This window comes from Odocoileus virginianus, chromosome 9 (assembly GCF_023699985.2).
Source record: "Odocoileus virginianus isolate 20LAN1187 ecotype Illinois chromosome 9, Ovbor_1.2, whole genome shotgun sequence".
Taxonomy (NCBI): domain Eukaryota; kingdom Metazoa; phylum Chordata; class Mammalia; order Artiodactyla; family Cervidae; genus Odocoileus; species Odocoileus virginianus.
This window is the reverse complement of record NC_069682.1, coordinates 14,583,679-14,600,651: the sequence shown is the minus strand read 5'-3', so window position 1 is coordinate 14,600,651 and position 16,973 is coordinate 14,583,679. Positions and strand designations below refer to the sequence as shown.

General features: G+C 35.2%; 1 protein-coding gene across 3 annotated transcripts in view; it reads left to right on the top strand.

Moving 5' to 3' along the window:
- The window catches only part of UPF2 (UPF2 regulator of nonsense mediated mRNA decay), a 92,121-nt gene that overhangs the window by 32,793 nt on the left and 42,355 nt on the right, over positions 1 to 16,973 (top strand). For all 3 annotated transcript variants that reach the window (XM_020893135.2, XM_020893120.2, XM_020893130.2), the window contains exons 9-10: positions 7,914 to 8,022; positions 14,872 to 14,985. In XM_020893135.2, the coding sequence (XP_020748794.1) occupies positions 7,914 to 8,022; positions 14,872 to 14,985 (223 nt within the window). The remainder of the gene's footprint in view (positions 1 to 7,913; positions 8,023 to 14,871; positions 14,986 to 16,973) is intronic.

Sequence of the window (16,973 nt, the reverse complement as noted above, 5' to 3'; positions counted from 1 at the left end):
ATCCTGACTGGCGTGTAATGGTACCTCATTGTGGTTTTGATTTGCATTTCTCTGATAATGAGTGATGTTGAGCATCTTTTCATGTGTTTGTTAGCCATCTGTATGTCTTCCTTGGAGAAATGTCTGTTGAGTTCTTTGGCCCATTTTTTGATTGGGTCATTTATTTTTCTGGAGTTGAGCTGGAGGAGTTGCTTGTATATTTTTGAGATTAATCCTTTGTCTGTTGCTTCGTTTGCTATTATTTTCTCCCAATCTGAGGGCTGTCTTTTCACCTTGCTTATAGTTTCCTTTGTTGTGCAAAAGCTTTTAAGTTTCATTAGGTCCCATTTGTTTATTTTTGCTTTTATTTCTGAAATTCTGGGATGTGGGTCATAGAGGATCCTGCTGTGATTTATGTCGGGAGAGTGTTTTGCCTATGTTCTCCTCTAGGAGTCTTATAGTTTCTGGTCTTACATTTAGATCTTTAATCCATTTTGAGTTTATTTTTGTGTATGGTGTTAGAAAGTGTTCTAGTTTCATTCTTTTACAGGTGGTTGACCAGTTTTCCCAGCACCACTTGTTAAAGAGGTTATCTTTTTTCCATTGTATATCCTTGCCTCCTTTGTTGAAGATAAGGTGACCATAGGTTCGTGGATTTATCTCTGGGCTTTCTATTCTGTTCCATTGATCTATATTTCTGTCTTTGTGCCAGTACCATACTGTCTTGATGACTGTGGCTTTGTAGTAGAGTCTGAAGTCAGGCAGATTGATTCCTCCAGTTCCATTCTTCTTTCTCAGGATTACTTTGGCTATTCGAGGTTTTTTGTATTTCCATACAAATTGTGAAATTATTTGTTCTAGTTCTGTGAAAAATACTGTTGGTAGTTTGATAGGGATTGCATTGAATCTATAGATTACTTTGGGTAGTATAGCCATTTTGACAATATTGATTCTTCCAATCCATGAACATGGTATATTTCTCCATCTGCTTGTGTCCTCTTTGATTTCTTTCATCAGTGTTTTATAGTTTTCTATGTATAGGTCTTTTGTTTCTTTAGGTAGATATACTCCTAAGTATTTTATTCTTTTTGTTGCAATGGTGAATGGTATTGTTTCCTTAATTTCTCTTTCTGTTTTCTCATTGTTAGTGTATAGGAATGCAAGAGATTTCTGTGTGTTAATTTTATATCCTGCAACTTGACTGTATTCGTTGATTAGCTCTAGTAATTTTCTGGTAGAGTCTTTAGGGTTTTCTATGTAGAGGATCATGTCATCTGCAAACAGCGAGAGTTTCACTTCTTCTTTTCCTATCTGGATTCCTTTTACTTCTTTTTCTGCCCTGATTGCTGTGGCCAAAACTTCCAAAACTATGTTGAATAGTAGTGGTGAGAGTGGGCACCCTTGTCTTGTTCCTGATTTCAGGGGAAATGCTTTCAATTTTTCACCATTGAGGGTGATGCTTGCTGTGGGTTTGTCATATATAGCTTTTATTATGTTGAGGTATGTTCCTTCTATTCCTGCTTTCTGGAGAGTTTTAATCATAAATGGATGTTGAATTTTGTCAAAGGCTTTTTCTGCGTCTATTGAGATAATCATATGGTTTTTATCTTTCAATTTGTTAATGTGGTGTATTACATTGATTGATTTGCGGATATTAAAGAATCCTTGCATTCCTGGGATAAAGCCCACTTGGTCATGATGAATGGTTTTTTTAATATGTTGTTGGATTCTGTTTGCTAGAATTTTGTTAAGGATTTTTGCATCTATGTTCATCAGTGATATTGGCCTGTAGTTTTCTTTTTTTGTGGCATCTTTGTCTGGTTTTGGAATTAGGGTGATGGTGGCCTCATAGAATGAGTTTGGAAGTCTACCTTCTTCTGCAATTTTCTGGAAGAGTTTGAGTAAGATAGGTGTTAGCTCTTCTCTAAATTTTTGGTAGAATTCAGCTGTGAATAACTTCACATTTAATTGAAATTTCACTAAAAGTGCTGATATCTTGTTTTAAAATTTTATTAAAGTGTAGCTGATTTACGGTGTTAATTTCTGCTCTGCAGCAAAGTGACTCAGTCATATGTATTCCTTTTCATATTCTTTGCTGTTTTGGTTTATCAGAGAATACTGAATATACCTGTGCTGTTCAGTAGGACCTTGTTGTTTATCCATCCCGTATATACTAGTTTGCATCTGCTAATCTCAAATTCCCAATCCTTCCCTCCTCTACCTGACTTTGCCTTTGGCAACCACTGGTCTATTCTCTGTGTCTATGAGTCTGTTTTATTTCCTTAGATATATCTGTTTGTGTTGTATTTTAGGTTCTGCATATGATATCATATGGTATTTCTGTTTTTCCTGCCTTATTTACTTAGTATAATGATCTCTAGGTCCATCCATGTTGCTGCAAATGGCATTATTTCACTTTTATGACTGAGTAGTATTCCGTTATACTACTTTATTTATCCATTTACCTTTTGATGGACAGTTAGGTTGTTTCCATGTCTTGGCTATTATTAATAGTGCTGCTGTATGAAATAGGGGTGCAGTATCTTTTTAAATTATAGTTTTGTCTGGGTATATGCCCAGCAGTGGGATTGCTGAACCATATGGCATAAAGTGTTTACATCTTAAGTATTATGTGTATATCCACACGTAGATCAAGGTAGAGAACACTCCTAGCCCCCTCCCAAGGCTTCCTCACCTAAGTGAACTTTAAGGTATGAAGTCAGCCAGAATCAGGGAACGTTCCTAAGCATCTCTTAGTTCTTCATTCTGAAAATTGATGAACGTGGTATTGGTTTTCATGACTTTGAAGACCTGTGGATTTTACCATGTTTTAGAAGATGAGTCTCTTTACGTTAATAAAGACAGAATACTCTTCAACAGTGAAGTGCTTCACTTAAATCTTAGCTTTTCCTGATCCAGCTTTTAGGAGCATTTGCTGGAATTTTGGGGAGAGAGTTTCTAATTGAAGCTTCCCTTGCTAGAAATGAGAAACTGAGTTTTGGGAAATCTCTTAGCACTGTACCACTTGATGGCACTGTTGGGTGAGGAACATGAATGTTGTGGGAAAAGTTACCGGGGCATTTGCTTGTCTGTTTCAGAGTAAATGATCTCATTTTTTTTTTTGTTTTGTCCCTTTTGAATCATCATCTGCTTTAGTGTTTCCTATGAAGAAAAACCTTTGTATTCTTCAAATAAGCAGTAACAGTGTTCTTTCACGTTTTTTCCAGGCATTTTTGAGCACAGAAATATAATAGCTTTCAGCAGTTAAATTCTTTAGATTTAGAGAGAAAACAGCTAAAAAGCTGATAGATTATGAGGTTAAAAACCTTTTAAGATTTCCCTGCCCACCCCCCCCCCCCAGCCCCCCACTGGTCAGGAACAAAACCGTGTAATTCTGCTTTCTTGTTTTTACTTGTAGTTAATGACTAGATGTTTACTTACTTGATGATCCTTAACTACTTGTAGGATACTTAAATGTGTGATTTGGGAGACTTTAAAAGTATATGCAAGGTTTTATTATTGTTTAAGAAAGAAACATTCTTTTTAAATTGTTCACTCATTAACTGTTGGTAAAAGTAATTATCACTCAGAAAATTATAAAGTTCAGTTTTTTTAAGTTTATTTTCTAGTTCACTTTCAGAAAAGTTAAATAAAATACGTTTAGCTTAAAATTTAATGCAGGAAATTTGTTTTTTATATTGATTAAAGTGTCTTATAACATTTATGTGATTGGTACAGCATTTAGCACTCCATTTCCTTTGAGCTTGCATTTGTAGGAAAGTGAAAAAGCAGGAAGGTTTTACTTAAATAGTTATGAATGTTGAAAAATATGTAATTTCTTACATTATGTACAACATAAGGGATCTTATTTTGTGAAATAATGAATATTCACAACTTGAAGGTTTAAATGGGGCAAGATGACTTTTAGTATCAACTGTCCATTTAATTGTAAAAAGTATAGGGGTAAAAGAGGAACTAGGAACTTCTTGGTTCGAGAAGGATTTGGTGAATTTGCTAGGAGTATAGGATTCTGAGAAAATGGACTCTCTAACTTTACTTTCAAAAGAAACAAAAACTTTGGGTTACTGACTACTTAGAAGGTATAATTAAAAGAATTAAGATCTTCTAGGGTTTCCTTAAACTAATTTTTAAGTTCCTGTTGAAGCTGAAATCACTGACCTATGTTAGTAGTTTAATGATGTGAGTCTTCGTGGATAGCAAAGGCTGCTTTACTTTCTAAATATATATATATATATATATATATGATTTTATTTATATTTTTGGTTGTGCTGGGTCTTTGTTGCTGTGTGGACTCTCTGTAGTTAGGATAGCGAGGGTTGCTCTCTAGTTGTGGTATGGAGGCGTCTCCTTGCCGTGGCTTGTCTTATTGCAGAGCGTTGTCTTGAGTGAACATGGAGTTCCGTGGTTGCAGCTCCTGGGCTCTTGAGCACAGGCTCCGTTGCTCCATGGGATGTGGGATCTTCCTGGACCAGGGGTCGGACCTTTGTCTCCTGCATTGGCAGGCAGATTCTTTACCACTGAGCCACCAGGGAAGCCCAGGCTGCTTTTCTTTAAAATGGATGGGTCTACCCATCTTTCTTTTAGGATTGGAAAAAAGCTTTGAAGTAGATTGAACTAACTGGAAGAAGAAAATAATGAAGCAAAGTATAGATGACTTGCCCAGGAGAAGAAGGAAAAAGGAGATGACATATTTCAGTTAGGTTTTTGATGCTGCATGTTATAATCTCAAATTTTATTGAAAAATACATTGGAAAAGACAACCAAGAATTGATTTTGTAAACTCAGAAGCTAGTTCTTTAAAAAAAGAGACCCATTTAACAAATATAAAAAAAGTAAAAACTTCAAGAATAAGCCAGCTAATATGCTAGAAATATTTAAAAACCACTTGAAAACCTCAGTGAAACAGGTAATTTTTTGTAAAAAATAACATTTTCAAAATTGATTGAACACAAAATTAAATAGACCAGTGATTATGGAAGAAAATATAAAAAGGTACCAGAGTTATGACTCTGCTCAGTCGTTTTTGCCAGAGCATAGGAGAGAAAAACTTGTCATTTCATAATATGGAAAAATAGGCAGAATCTTAACAATGACAAAAAAAGAGTATAGAGATCAAAAGTATGGGTCAGTCTCACTTTTAAGTGTCGATACAAAAATTCTTAAGTAGAACTAACAAATTATATTTACTAGTGTATTAAAAATAAAAATTCACCATGATCAAAGATAATTAATCTTGAGGAATGAAAAGATACTTTAAATAGGAAACTTATTAATATATATAACAGCAGGGACAGTAAACTATGATTACCCCACTAACTGCATAAAAGATATTTGATAAGCTCTTGTTTTATAAAATATAAAACTTGATCAATTTAATATTATTCTTATAGAAATAGAATGATATTTTCTTAATATGTTGTAGAATATTTTAGAATAAGAGGTAACAGTATTTATCTAAGAAGTATCTGTCGAGCACTTAATACATACTGTTTTGAGTGCTGACAAACTGTTTCCCATGGAGCTTACATTCTAGTGGGGAAGGGTGACAGACAACAAACATAACAAGTAAGTAAATTATGTATGTTGGAAAGTGATAAATTTTATTTTTAAAAAAACAGTGTGGGATAAAGAGATGGGAGTGGGATGGATTTGCACTTTCAGTGGCATATTCAAAACGGGTCTCATGGAGGGGGTGTCGTTGGAACTAAGACTTGACCTTTGTGAGGGAGTAAGTGGCAGAGATATTTGGGGAAAGTAGACTCTAGCTGCTGAGAACAGCCAGTACTGAGGCTCTGAGGATTAGTGGGGGTCTGATGAGACTGGAGAGACTAGTAGGAGATGAGGTCAGGTCAGTTCTTGAGATCACGGAGGTACTGTTTGGGAGAACTAGTACCTGAGCCTCTCAACTCCCAGTGCATAACTCTTTGTTATCCCATGACCTCAATTTTTGAATCTTAATTTTTCTGACCTGCAGTGTGGCAGTTGGGAGGGGTAGAATTTGGGCACAGATTTAAAGCCTTATATTTGTAATTGATCATGAACTGAAGGGAAAAAAAGTATTTGTTACTAAAGTGAATATGAAAAAACCAACTTTGTAACTAAAATATAATAGCAATATATTAAAATGTAATATTCTAACTGAAGTTTGAATATTTAGAAAGTAAATTTGATATTAGTATGAATCTGTCTATTATGCTTGAAAATTAAGTCTGCAGTTGCCGTAGGCTTTTTTTTGGGGGGGGGGGATACTAGCACATGTTAAGAGAATTATTACAAATTTGTGAGAGTGTTTTATAGGATACCTCAGTTCTTTACAGAGTGGATTGTGCTTTTCATTTCTTTAAAGAAGGATGAAGTGAAGTGAATGTTGCTCAGTTGTAGCTGACTCTTTGCGACCCATCCGTGGAATTCTCCAGGCCAGAATACTGGAGTGGGTAGCCTTTCCCTTCTCCAGGGGATCTTCCCAACCCAGGGATTGAACCCAGCTCTCCCACGTTGCAGGCAGATTCTTTATCAGCTGAGCCACAGGGGAAACCCTAAAGAAGGATAGAATGCATTTAAAATATGTTGAAGTACTACTATGGAGCCACCACATTCTTGACTTCTCAGCATCTGTAGCCTTGTTTCTGAAGTGGTGATTATGGTTATTAGGATCCAAAATAAATAATGGATATCAGATGCCTAGGACAGGGCCTGGCACGTTCATAAGAAAAAATAAATGATAATTTAAAAAATTGTGATGATCAAAGAGGAATATAAAGTGTTTGAGGCTCTGAGGCATGAGTTTGAGTACTTTCCTCCCCTTGACTTCACCTTTCAACTTTATCTCCATTCTTCCTTCCTCACCATGTCCCTTCTCTCAGCTAAGGCTTATATCGATCCACACTGGGAGTTTTGCAGATCTAATTTAAGTCTTTCATGGTAGGCAGAGTTTCTCTGATGATAAACCATTTTCATGGTTCTGTAGTATAATGATATATTCAGAGATGTGTAAGACTCATAGAATTATTTCTATCCGTTCTAAATGGCTTTGTGTTGTAGTTTTTGAGCTCTTGTTTTGAATTTTTCTAGTTTTTTGCTTCCTTCCTGACTGTTAGCTCCCATTATTGGCTGCTTTTATTTTTTCCTCATGACTTCTCATTTTCAGAGTCTGATCTGCTGAGTGTTGGTTGACTCCTTGGATAATTGGGTTTTATAAAATAATGTGTGGCAGGAATTGAAAATAAATTTTTAGTTTCTGTGTTGATTCTGATTAGTATTGGTATCCTGGAGTGCTGAATCCTGGAGTTGTATCCAGATTTGGTGAGAACGTGCTCTGATGATGAAAGGGGGTGGCAGCAATGCATATTTGCAGTGATTTGTCTAGAGAAAGGGTAGGTTGGCTCCATGTGAGAGTCCAAGTGGGCTTTATAATGGGTAAAATAAATTAGTGTATGGGTTTTGTGCTGTTTGTTTGACTTACTCTTTTGGTTATTGGTTAACCCTTTTACTTTACTTTGAGGCTTCTAAATAACTTCTCTGTAGATAAATGAAGGAAATGGTTAAAAAGGATTGTTTTGTTCTATTTAAGTTATCTTTATGTTACCTTCCCAATAATTGTGTGATTAAAATTTTAAGCCATGTTTTCTTTGCTATTTCATATTTTATCAGAATTGTATACTTGATGAAATTTGCAGATGTGCAATAATTGCACTGAATGGAAAATACCAGATGATTAATAAACTTTCACAAGGCAAATTGAATTGAATTTCCAAATACTTCATTATAATGGCAATAAATGGGCATGTCTGTATGATTACTAGTTTTTATAATCTTTTAATGTGTGACTATATCTGAGAAAGTTTAAATTATTTTAAAATGAGTTATTTCTGGTGTGCTTTTCCTTTTACACATATCACATATAACTTTTGCAGGTTGGATTTGCTACCATTTTATGCAAGATTGGTTGCTACATTGCATCCCTGCATGTCTGATGTAGCAGAGGATCTTTGTTCCATGCTGAGGGGGGATTTCAGATTTCATGTATGTATTTAAGCATTTATTTTGTAATATATATATATATATATATACACACACACACTTATGAGTGAGGATTCTTTAGTTTAAGAATATGATTATTTTATTGGTAAGCACATTTTGAAATCTGATAGTGGTATAACAGTTCAGAATGTATGGACTTCTAAATTTTTAAAATGTGAATCTATTCAACAATACTTGAATTTTGTAAATGCTATTACAATTTGGAGATGAGTGGCTGCTGCTACCTTGTTTTCCCATTGTAGGTCCTGTACTCTGCTTTCGTAAAGTAAAACCATTCTCCAAAGTCAAGAGAGCCAGCAGGCCTCCTTGGGGTCACCAGAAGGAACATAGGGTTGGCCGTGATTCAGGGCACAGTGTCAATAGGATGCCTGTTTAGGTGTTGGGGTCCTGTGTTTGGAGCACATGAAGTTTTGATCTCAGTGAATGCGGTCATAGGCCATGTTTTTATTGATTCTTGCCTTAAAAATCTTTACGTTAAGGATTCTTCATAGAGTGTCTGTGAGTGGTTCTCCCAAACCTATGTTACCCCATCATTTTGGCTTGAAAGAAGTAAAATGATACCTTAGGAGTGACAAAGTGAACATTGATAGAATTTGAAAAGACCTAAAATGCAAGTGTTCATGTATGTCAGTGGAAAAATTGTTTGTAAAATTTAGCTTTATATATCAAGTTGCTTGGAATGCACATAAATGTTTGCTGAGCTCGATATATACTTTATTATACTTGTTCTGTGTAGGACTGAGCACCAGAATAGAAAAGTTCTTGAGCTCAGGAGTCTCATGATATAATTAGGAAGATAAGGCATAAATACAAAAGCAAGAGTGAAATAAAAAATTAAACCCTAAGTGTATATTGATGTTATAAGGAAATACATGCTTAATTGCCAAATGAATTGTTGGCGAGTCAGTACCTTGAGTGTAGAGGAGGCAAATTCTCTGTGGAGGTGGGTGGTCTCTGAAGGCTTCTTGCCATAGGTGTTAATCGTTAGTATGAGATTTGTGGGTGAATTTTTCTGCACCAGCTTTTCTCCTGAAGTGTGTTTCAGACATTTGTAGATATTACTACACAGGGACAAGTCTCTGTGTCTAGAAAAGTTTGAAAACACTGAGATCAAGAAAGTCAGACCATTTTGTTTTTGCTTTATGGTAAGAATTCTCAATGTTTTAGTAGGATAATGAGCACTATGAACCTCCTGGAAGGGGCTGACTATACACTCGAAGGACACATTTTGGTAAATGCTACTAGTTTAGGGGCTGATGGGCCTGAAGGTATATAGTTGATATCCCCTCAGGCAGATATAGACAAGACAGTGTTTTACTAGCAGGCAGTATGACAATATTGTATAAGTTACATGCACATACCCCTCTACCAAAGCTACAGTCAAACAAAATCTAAGTTGCTGGACCACACATGATTAGTGCTTTTGGTGAGAAACCTAAAATTATGGAAATTCTGTTTTTGTGTACTTCTGTCCCATCTTTGAAAATTGGGGTGAGAGTTGAGGGGATTGGCATTTTTGTTGCTGTTGTAAGGTTTCATTACAACGAGGAGAGTATCAGGATTCCAGAGAGTATTTGGGAGCTGCTGCTTTCAGGGGAGAGGAGAAAGTTCACTTGGTGTCAGCCATCACCTCTGCTTCCTCTTGATACAGGCTTTCCCACCGTCAGATCTGCAGACTTGCCATTGACCTTTTATCAGGCAGTAAATGTGCTCAGCCCTGTCCTATCTTTAACGTGAGGTATAAACAAGAATTTTTACGCAGCTGCAGCCCTCCCCATCCTCCTTCACTTCCTTCTTACTCGAGTCCTGTAGAGTTTGCTTGTCTCTTACACCTCTGACAGTTGTCTTTGTTTCCATCCTAGTGCCCTGGCAGAAACCTGCACTGCTCTCCTAAGCACCTCATCCTAGTTGATGGCCCTGAGTATTCTGACTGTCACTGTGACTCCACAATGACCAAGTTACTTAACTGCTCCACCCCTCTGTTTCCTTTTATTAAATGAGATAATTTGTATCTTTTAAAATAGGATTGTTCTCAGTGATTAAATGAGATAATGCATACAAAGCTCATCACACAGTGCCGGGACACAGATGTCCTTATAATAATAATGACCCCTTTTGTGTACCATGCTCTCCTGCTTTTCACTTCTGACTACTTTCCTCAGTATGCCCTTGCTCTTTTTTCCTGCTGAGTTTATGTGGAGGTATTCTTCCTTCACACTCCTTTTTAACAGAATGCAGTTTCCCTGGGGTTTGGTTGGTTGATTTCCCAGCATCCTCACGTACCTGTCTCTTACCAGAGCCTCTCTCCTGGTGCTTAATAAGTTGTCATGTACTTTTAGCTAAATACGTCCATAAGACAAACTCATTTTCTTTTAAAAAGTATCTTTATCTTTCCCTTCCTCATACAAACTTCTGTATTCTTCCTGTAAATTTGCAATATAGTTTATATAATCACCAAGGGAAATAGCTTTACTTTTGCTCCTCTGACATTCAGGAACCCGTGTTTGCCAAATTCTGTTGATAATACCTTCTAAAACTCGTCCTTAGGCTAGTATCTTTCCTTCAGTCCCAGTGCCACTCTTTCACTTTCTGTAGCTTGAATTAGGAGAATAGCTGTGTAACCAGGTTCCCCATCTCTGCCTTCTCTCTAGCTGTAACATATTGTCACAATCTGATCCTATTTGCTCCTTGCCTAAGAACCTCACCTGAGAAAAAATGCTGGTTGGCAAAACTATATAAAATCTTATCTGGTAGTCAAAGAAATTCTAGTTAAGACAACAGGTTTGTTAATTTGACCGACTTCTTAGTGAAGGTAATAGAAATGAGAAACCATTCACATATACTTGAGATTGGAATTTGGAGAAAGGAATTTGACAGTATGTCTCAAGATCATTGGAGGTATTCATACAGTAGACAACTCTGAGAATCTGTTCTAAGCAAATGATCCTGAGTACCCCAAAAGCTTTATTCACATCATGAATTGTAATAGGGGAAAAAAGGAAAATAATCTAGAAGTCCAACAATGGATTAATCAGAAAATGGTTATATAATCACAATGCCAAAATGATACAGAGCCATTGAAAGTCTTATTTACCAAAAGTTTTCAAATCGTATATAAAGTACTTTTAGGGGAGAAAAAGCAAGCTCTAAAGTCTTAAACATAATAAATCTACAATTATGTTAAAATGCTTAGAAAGTAAACAATAGAAAAAAGTATATATCAGTATGTTAGCAGTGGCTGTTAGATAGTGAACTTATGAGAAATTCTTTTCCTTTCTAGTTTTCTGTGTTCACATTTTTAGCAAGGGCTGCTTCTTTAATAATGGAGAAGACAACTTTTACTTAAATATAGATTAATCACCCTCACGGTTCAACATTTTTGAAATCTGGTTTTTTAACTTTTTTGATCAAACCTCTCTGTTGGTAAAAAAAGTTGACCACATATCCCAGTATAGGCATATTTATTTATAAGTTATGTGCATTTTTAATTCTACCAGATATTTCATGTATATCATAAGACATACAAAGGTAACTTTAAAGTATGAGATAAAAAGCAAAAACATAAGTAGAAGTTTTATTCCCCCCACCCCAGTATATCAAGCGTCTTATCCTCCCTACTTTGGCAATCAGTAGTCCTTAGAATAATATAAATTTTCTTTGAAGGCAGATTTATTTATTTATAAACCCAGTGCCTACTTAGTGTTTAGTGTATAGTAGATTTTCCAAAATATTAGTTGAATGATTGAATGTTTGTGTAAAACAAATGAGCTAATTATGGAGGACATACAATATGATATTTGGGTGAAGTTATTGAGGGACCAGTTTGGGGCAAAGAGTTCTTCCTTTGGGGGAATAATGAATGATAGGCCTTGAAAGTTCTTTCTTTTGTATGTTGACATCGCTGAAGAGATTTTAACTCATTATATGAATTTAGTTATTCAGTTAATCTCGGTTTTAGCTGTCACTAATACATGAGTTGTAAGTAGCATTTTTGCTGAATTTGATTATATAAATAAAATCTTGTAAGACATTATTGAACTAAAACTATATAGAAAATTTTACATTCATCTGTATTTACTTTTGCAGAAGTGTTTGACATACCTTTTGATCATAAAGAATCAACAAATGAGATTAGAAAATATTAAATGAGGAATCAGAATAAGTTAGTCTTTTTTATTGGTCAGTCTTTTGAAAAACCTTCAGTTTTTTTTTTTTTTTTTCATTTGAAAATGAGGGAGTGAGATGATTCATACCTCATTTTAAAAGTCTATAATCTTGTCATTTTAGTTAGATTGTACCACCTTAACCTCAATAATATGTAAGAATAATTATGAATGATACACTGTGTTACTTGTTTTAGAAACTATGATGCTTGGTAATACTTAAAATTGTATGATCCTTAGGAATTTGAGTCAGTTCTAGTGAGGTGGATGTACCCAGAGCCTGCTATACAGAGTGAAGTAAGTCAGAAAGTGAAAAACAAATATATCATATATTAATGATATATGTGGAATCTAGAAAAATGGTACTGATGAACCTATTTGTAGGGCATCAATAGAGATGCAGATGTAGAGAAAAGATTTGTAGACTCAGCAGGGGAAGGAGAAGGTGGGAGGAACTGAGAGAGTGGCATTGAAGCAAATACATTACCATATGCAAGATGGTAGCCCATGGGAGTTTGCTGTATGGCTGCAGGGAGCTCAGCCCAGTGCTGTGACCAGCTAGAGGGATAGTGTGGGGTGGGAGGGAGGGGACATGCATGTACCCATGGCGGGGTTCGTATTGATGTATGGCGGAAACCAGCCTAACACTGTAAAGCAGTTATACTCCAATTAAAAACAGATAGTTAAAAAAATTATGCGATCCTCACAGCACAGAGCTTGTACATCTAGAATCACCCAAGGAGCTTTGTGAAAGCATATGTATGTATTTCCCAGCTTTCTCCCTTTAAAGATTCAGCTTTGGTATATCATTTTTGAAATGCTGCTTTTTACTTTTTCTGTTTCTATATTTCTTTAATTGTAAAAGAAACACATGCTCAGACTGGATGATTTAGAAAATACAAAAACACATAAAGAAGAAAGTGGGGGGCAATCTCATAATTTCATCACTTAAACCTTGTTAATATTTTAGTTTAGTTTTTTTTTTTTACTTTTTTGCTTCTGTAGTTTTTCATGGATGAATTTATATTTAGTACAATTTTTCATTTTTTATTTCTCAAAAGCATTTTACTGTATCATTTAAAACACTTTGCAAGCATCATTTGTATAATCTTTTTCCTGGATATTAGTTGCTTAGTATTAGGTGAAGTGTAGTTATCATCATTATCGCCCACCATCATCATCCTTGTTTTTATCCTTATTTTTCCAAGTGAGTGAGTAGGTTCAGGGAGTTTTATATGCATTATCCAGGATAATATACCCCCACCCTCACTCCCAAATGGCACAGAATGACTACATGAGCTCAGGTGTTGTGAACTGCACATCTTAGTTCTTTCATGGCACTGCAATATATGTGTAAACATTAAGCATTTTCATTAATTTGTTCAGTCAGTGAACATTGATTTTGTGCCCATGTGTTAGTGATGCATGTACAAATGTGGATATAACTCATAATGACTAGTATTTATTGAACTGTTTATGGTCCCAGTCACTACACTATTGATTGTGCTTTGTATGTATCAGTTCACTTAATACCCACAACCCTATATGATACAGCTTACTTTGATTAGTTCCATTTTACAGATGAGAAAATTAAGGCATAATGCTTGCTACAGAAAGGTGGTCCTTAAAAGGAAGATGATGAATTCCATTTAAGTGTAGATTGTCTATGTAGAAGATTAATACTTATGTAAAAGATTGTCACTCATTGTCCAGGTGTGGGTGAGGTTAGAACACACACACACACACATTCACAGACACACTCACAGACACACAGATGCACACACACACAGACACACACACACACACACACACACACACACACACACACAGACAGACAGACAGACAGACAGACACACACACACACACACACACACACACACTTTCAAAGAACTGCCATATTATTGTTATTGTTCAAAGAAAAGTCTTCTATACTGTAGGTTTGGTTTTCTGATGAAAATATAATTCTGAGGTTAAATCCATTTACATTTATCTTGATGTGTCTGTTCACATTGTACTGTTGTAATAGGATTTCGTTATGTTCAGTATTTTTTGAAATGTGTGCCTAAGTAGGGGGCTTATATTTGCAAAGGATTTGAACTTTGATATATGACTGTGACTATTGATAATTTTAAAAAAAAGTGATTGTATTGGAAATTTCATTGTACTAATGTATTTACAATAAAAAATGTAGTATATAGTTCATAACTATAATACACTGACTAAGCCTTAATATTTTTTGCTTAAGTGAGCTTTAGGCATTTATTATTTTTAAAGGAACATTTCCTAATGTATATTCCTTATAATATTAATTTAACAAACTAATAGTTGTTAACATTTCAAAGGCGGTATGTATGTTTTATGTTGCCAAAGAAATTTGAGAAACTTTGAATTAAGTTAAATAGGTTTCTTTGTTTGAGAACCTCTTTAAGGCTGCTGAAATGCATTGTTTCCCCAGATTACTTGGCCATGAAACTGTTTTGGAAAGCACGTCCTGGCCCTGGTGTTCCACGGAGCTAATTTTGTCTTAACTTAGAATAATTTGAATATAGCAAGAAACTATACCCAAATTTATTTAAAATATCTTGAGTGAATTCAGTCTTATTAAAATAACAATTCTTATCACAGATTTCAGACTACTAAGCAATGTCTCTTTTCTTTTAATTTGTAGGTACGAAAAAAGGACCAGATCAATATTGAAACAAAGAACAAAACTGTTCGTTTTATTGGAGAACTCACTAAGTTTAAGATGTTCACAAAAAATGATACACTGCATTGTTTAAAGGTAAGTGCTGAATCATTTGAAATATTTTTTAATAGATAAATCTAAAGTTTTAATGCTTTAGTTTATAAATGCTGGAAAATGATGCAATTAAATATTTAATCTGTAGGACGACAAAGAAGTAAAAAGGAACAATTAATAGATGAGCAAGCTAGAGAACAAATAATAAGATGGTAGATACAAATACAGCTATAACAGTAATCACATGTAGTGTAGAAGGACAAACTACATTAAGTAAAAGCCTTAAGAATATAAGATTTGATTGAAACAACATTATGTGCTGCCTGCAAGGAAGATGCCCTTAAAATATTAGCACCAGGAAGCCTCAAGTGAAAAGATGGGGGAAATATACCAAGGAAGCACTTAAAAATATAAGATTATTATCAGACAAAGTAGACTTTAAGGCACAAAGCATTGTTAGAAATAAAGAATCATAGTTCATAAAGATAGTGTTAACCTTCCTGAATCAGTATGCATCCAATAATTATTTTCAAAATACATGAAGCAAAAATCAATAAGGAAAGAGAAATCTGCAGTCATAGTGAAAGACTGAAAAATACCTTTTAGTAGCTGAAAGCATAGGCAGGCAAGTGAGTGAGTGAGTATGTACCATATTGGACAATGCAATTAATAACCTTAATCTAATTGACAGTATATCCAACAGAATCAGAATGTACAGTCCCTTCAAATGCACATGAATGAACCAAAATCAATCAGAAAGTCTCAGCAAGTTACAAAAAGGAAATTACTCAGATTACAATTTTTTGTCCACTAAGGAATCAAACTAGAAACTCATTAGTAACTAACTAGTTATGTGTGGTAAAGCTGATAACAGTATCAGTTCAGTTGCTCAGTCATGTCCTACTCTTGTGACCCCATGGACTACAGGCTTCCCTGTCTATCATCAATGCCCGGACTCTATGCAAACTCATGTCCATTGAGTCGATGATGCCATCCAACCATCTCATCCTCTGTTGTCCCTGTCTCCTCCTGCCTTCAGTCTTTCCCAGTATCAGGGTCTTTTCCAATGAGTCAGTTCTTTGCATCAGGTGGCCAAAGTATTGGGAGTTTCAGCTTCAGCATCAGTCCTTCCAATGAATATTCAGGACTGATTTCCTTTAGGATGCATTGGTTGGATCTCCTTGCAGTTCAAGGGACTCTCAAGAGTCTTCTCCAACACCACAGTTCAAAAGCATCGATTCTTTGGTGCTCAGCTTTCTTTATAGTCCAACTCTCACATCCATACATGACTACTGGAAAAACCATAGCTTTGACTAGATGGACCTTTGTCGGCAAAGTAATGTCTCTGCTTTTTAATACGCTGTCTGGGTTGGTCATAGCTTTTCTTCCAAGGAGCAAGCATCTTTTAATTTCATGGCTGCAGTCACCATGAAATTATATGAAGCACAGATGAAATAATAATTCTGCATTTGAAATTGGTCATTACTAACAATAACAAATTTTTTATCAAGTTGATTTCCTTGAGATATCACTACCTATGTCACACACACTCGTGGATTCAGATACATTTGGAAAACCCTTAGTTAAACAAACATGTTTCTTTACTGCATGATTAAGAATGTTTAAAATATTTTGAACAATTGTTGCAAATATTCAAGAGGTTTAGTTTCCTAAACCTACCTGGAGCATCTCAGGAGACTACAGAGTACATTAGGGAAACTTTGGACAGCATTTTAAGAGGTTGTTAAAGTTTTTTCAGTGCTGTCATTGAAGGGAATCATGCCATGAACATCTTAAACATTAGTATATCTCTGTGTTAATTACCGACATATGTAGGAAGAATATACATTTGTTTGACTCAAGTTCATTTCTGTAAATTTGGTTTAAGGAAATAATCATAAATGTATTTAAATTTATCTACAAAAATGTTGCACTACACTGTTGTTTATAGTAGCAAAAAATCATAAAAACATTCCATCAATAAGAATTGGGGAGGTTTTAGTATAATTCATAAGTACTATGTACCCTCT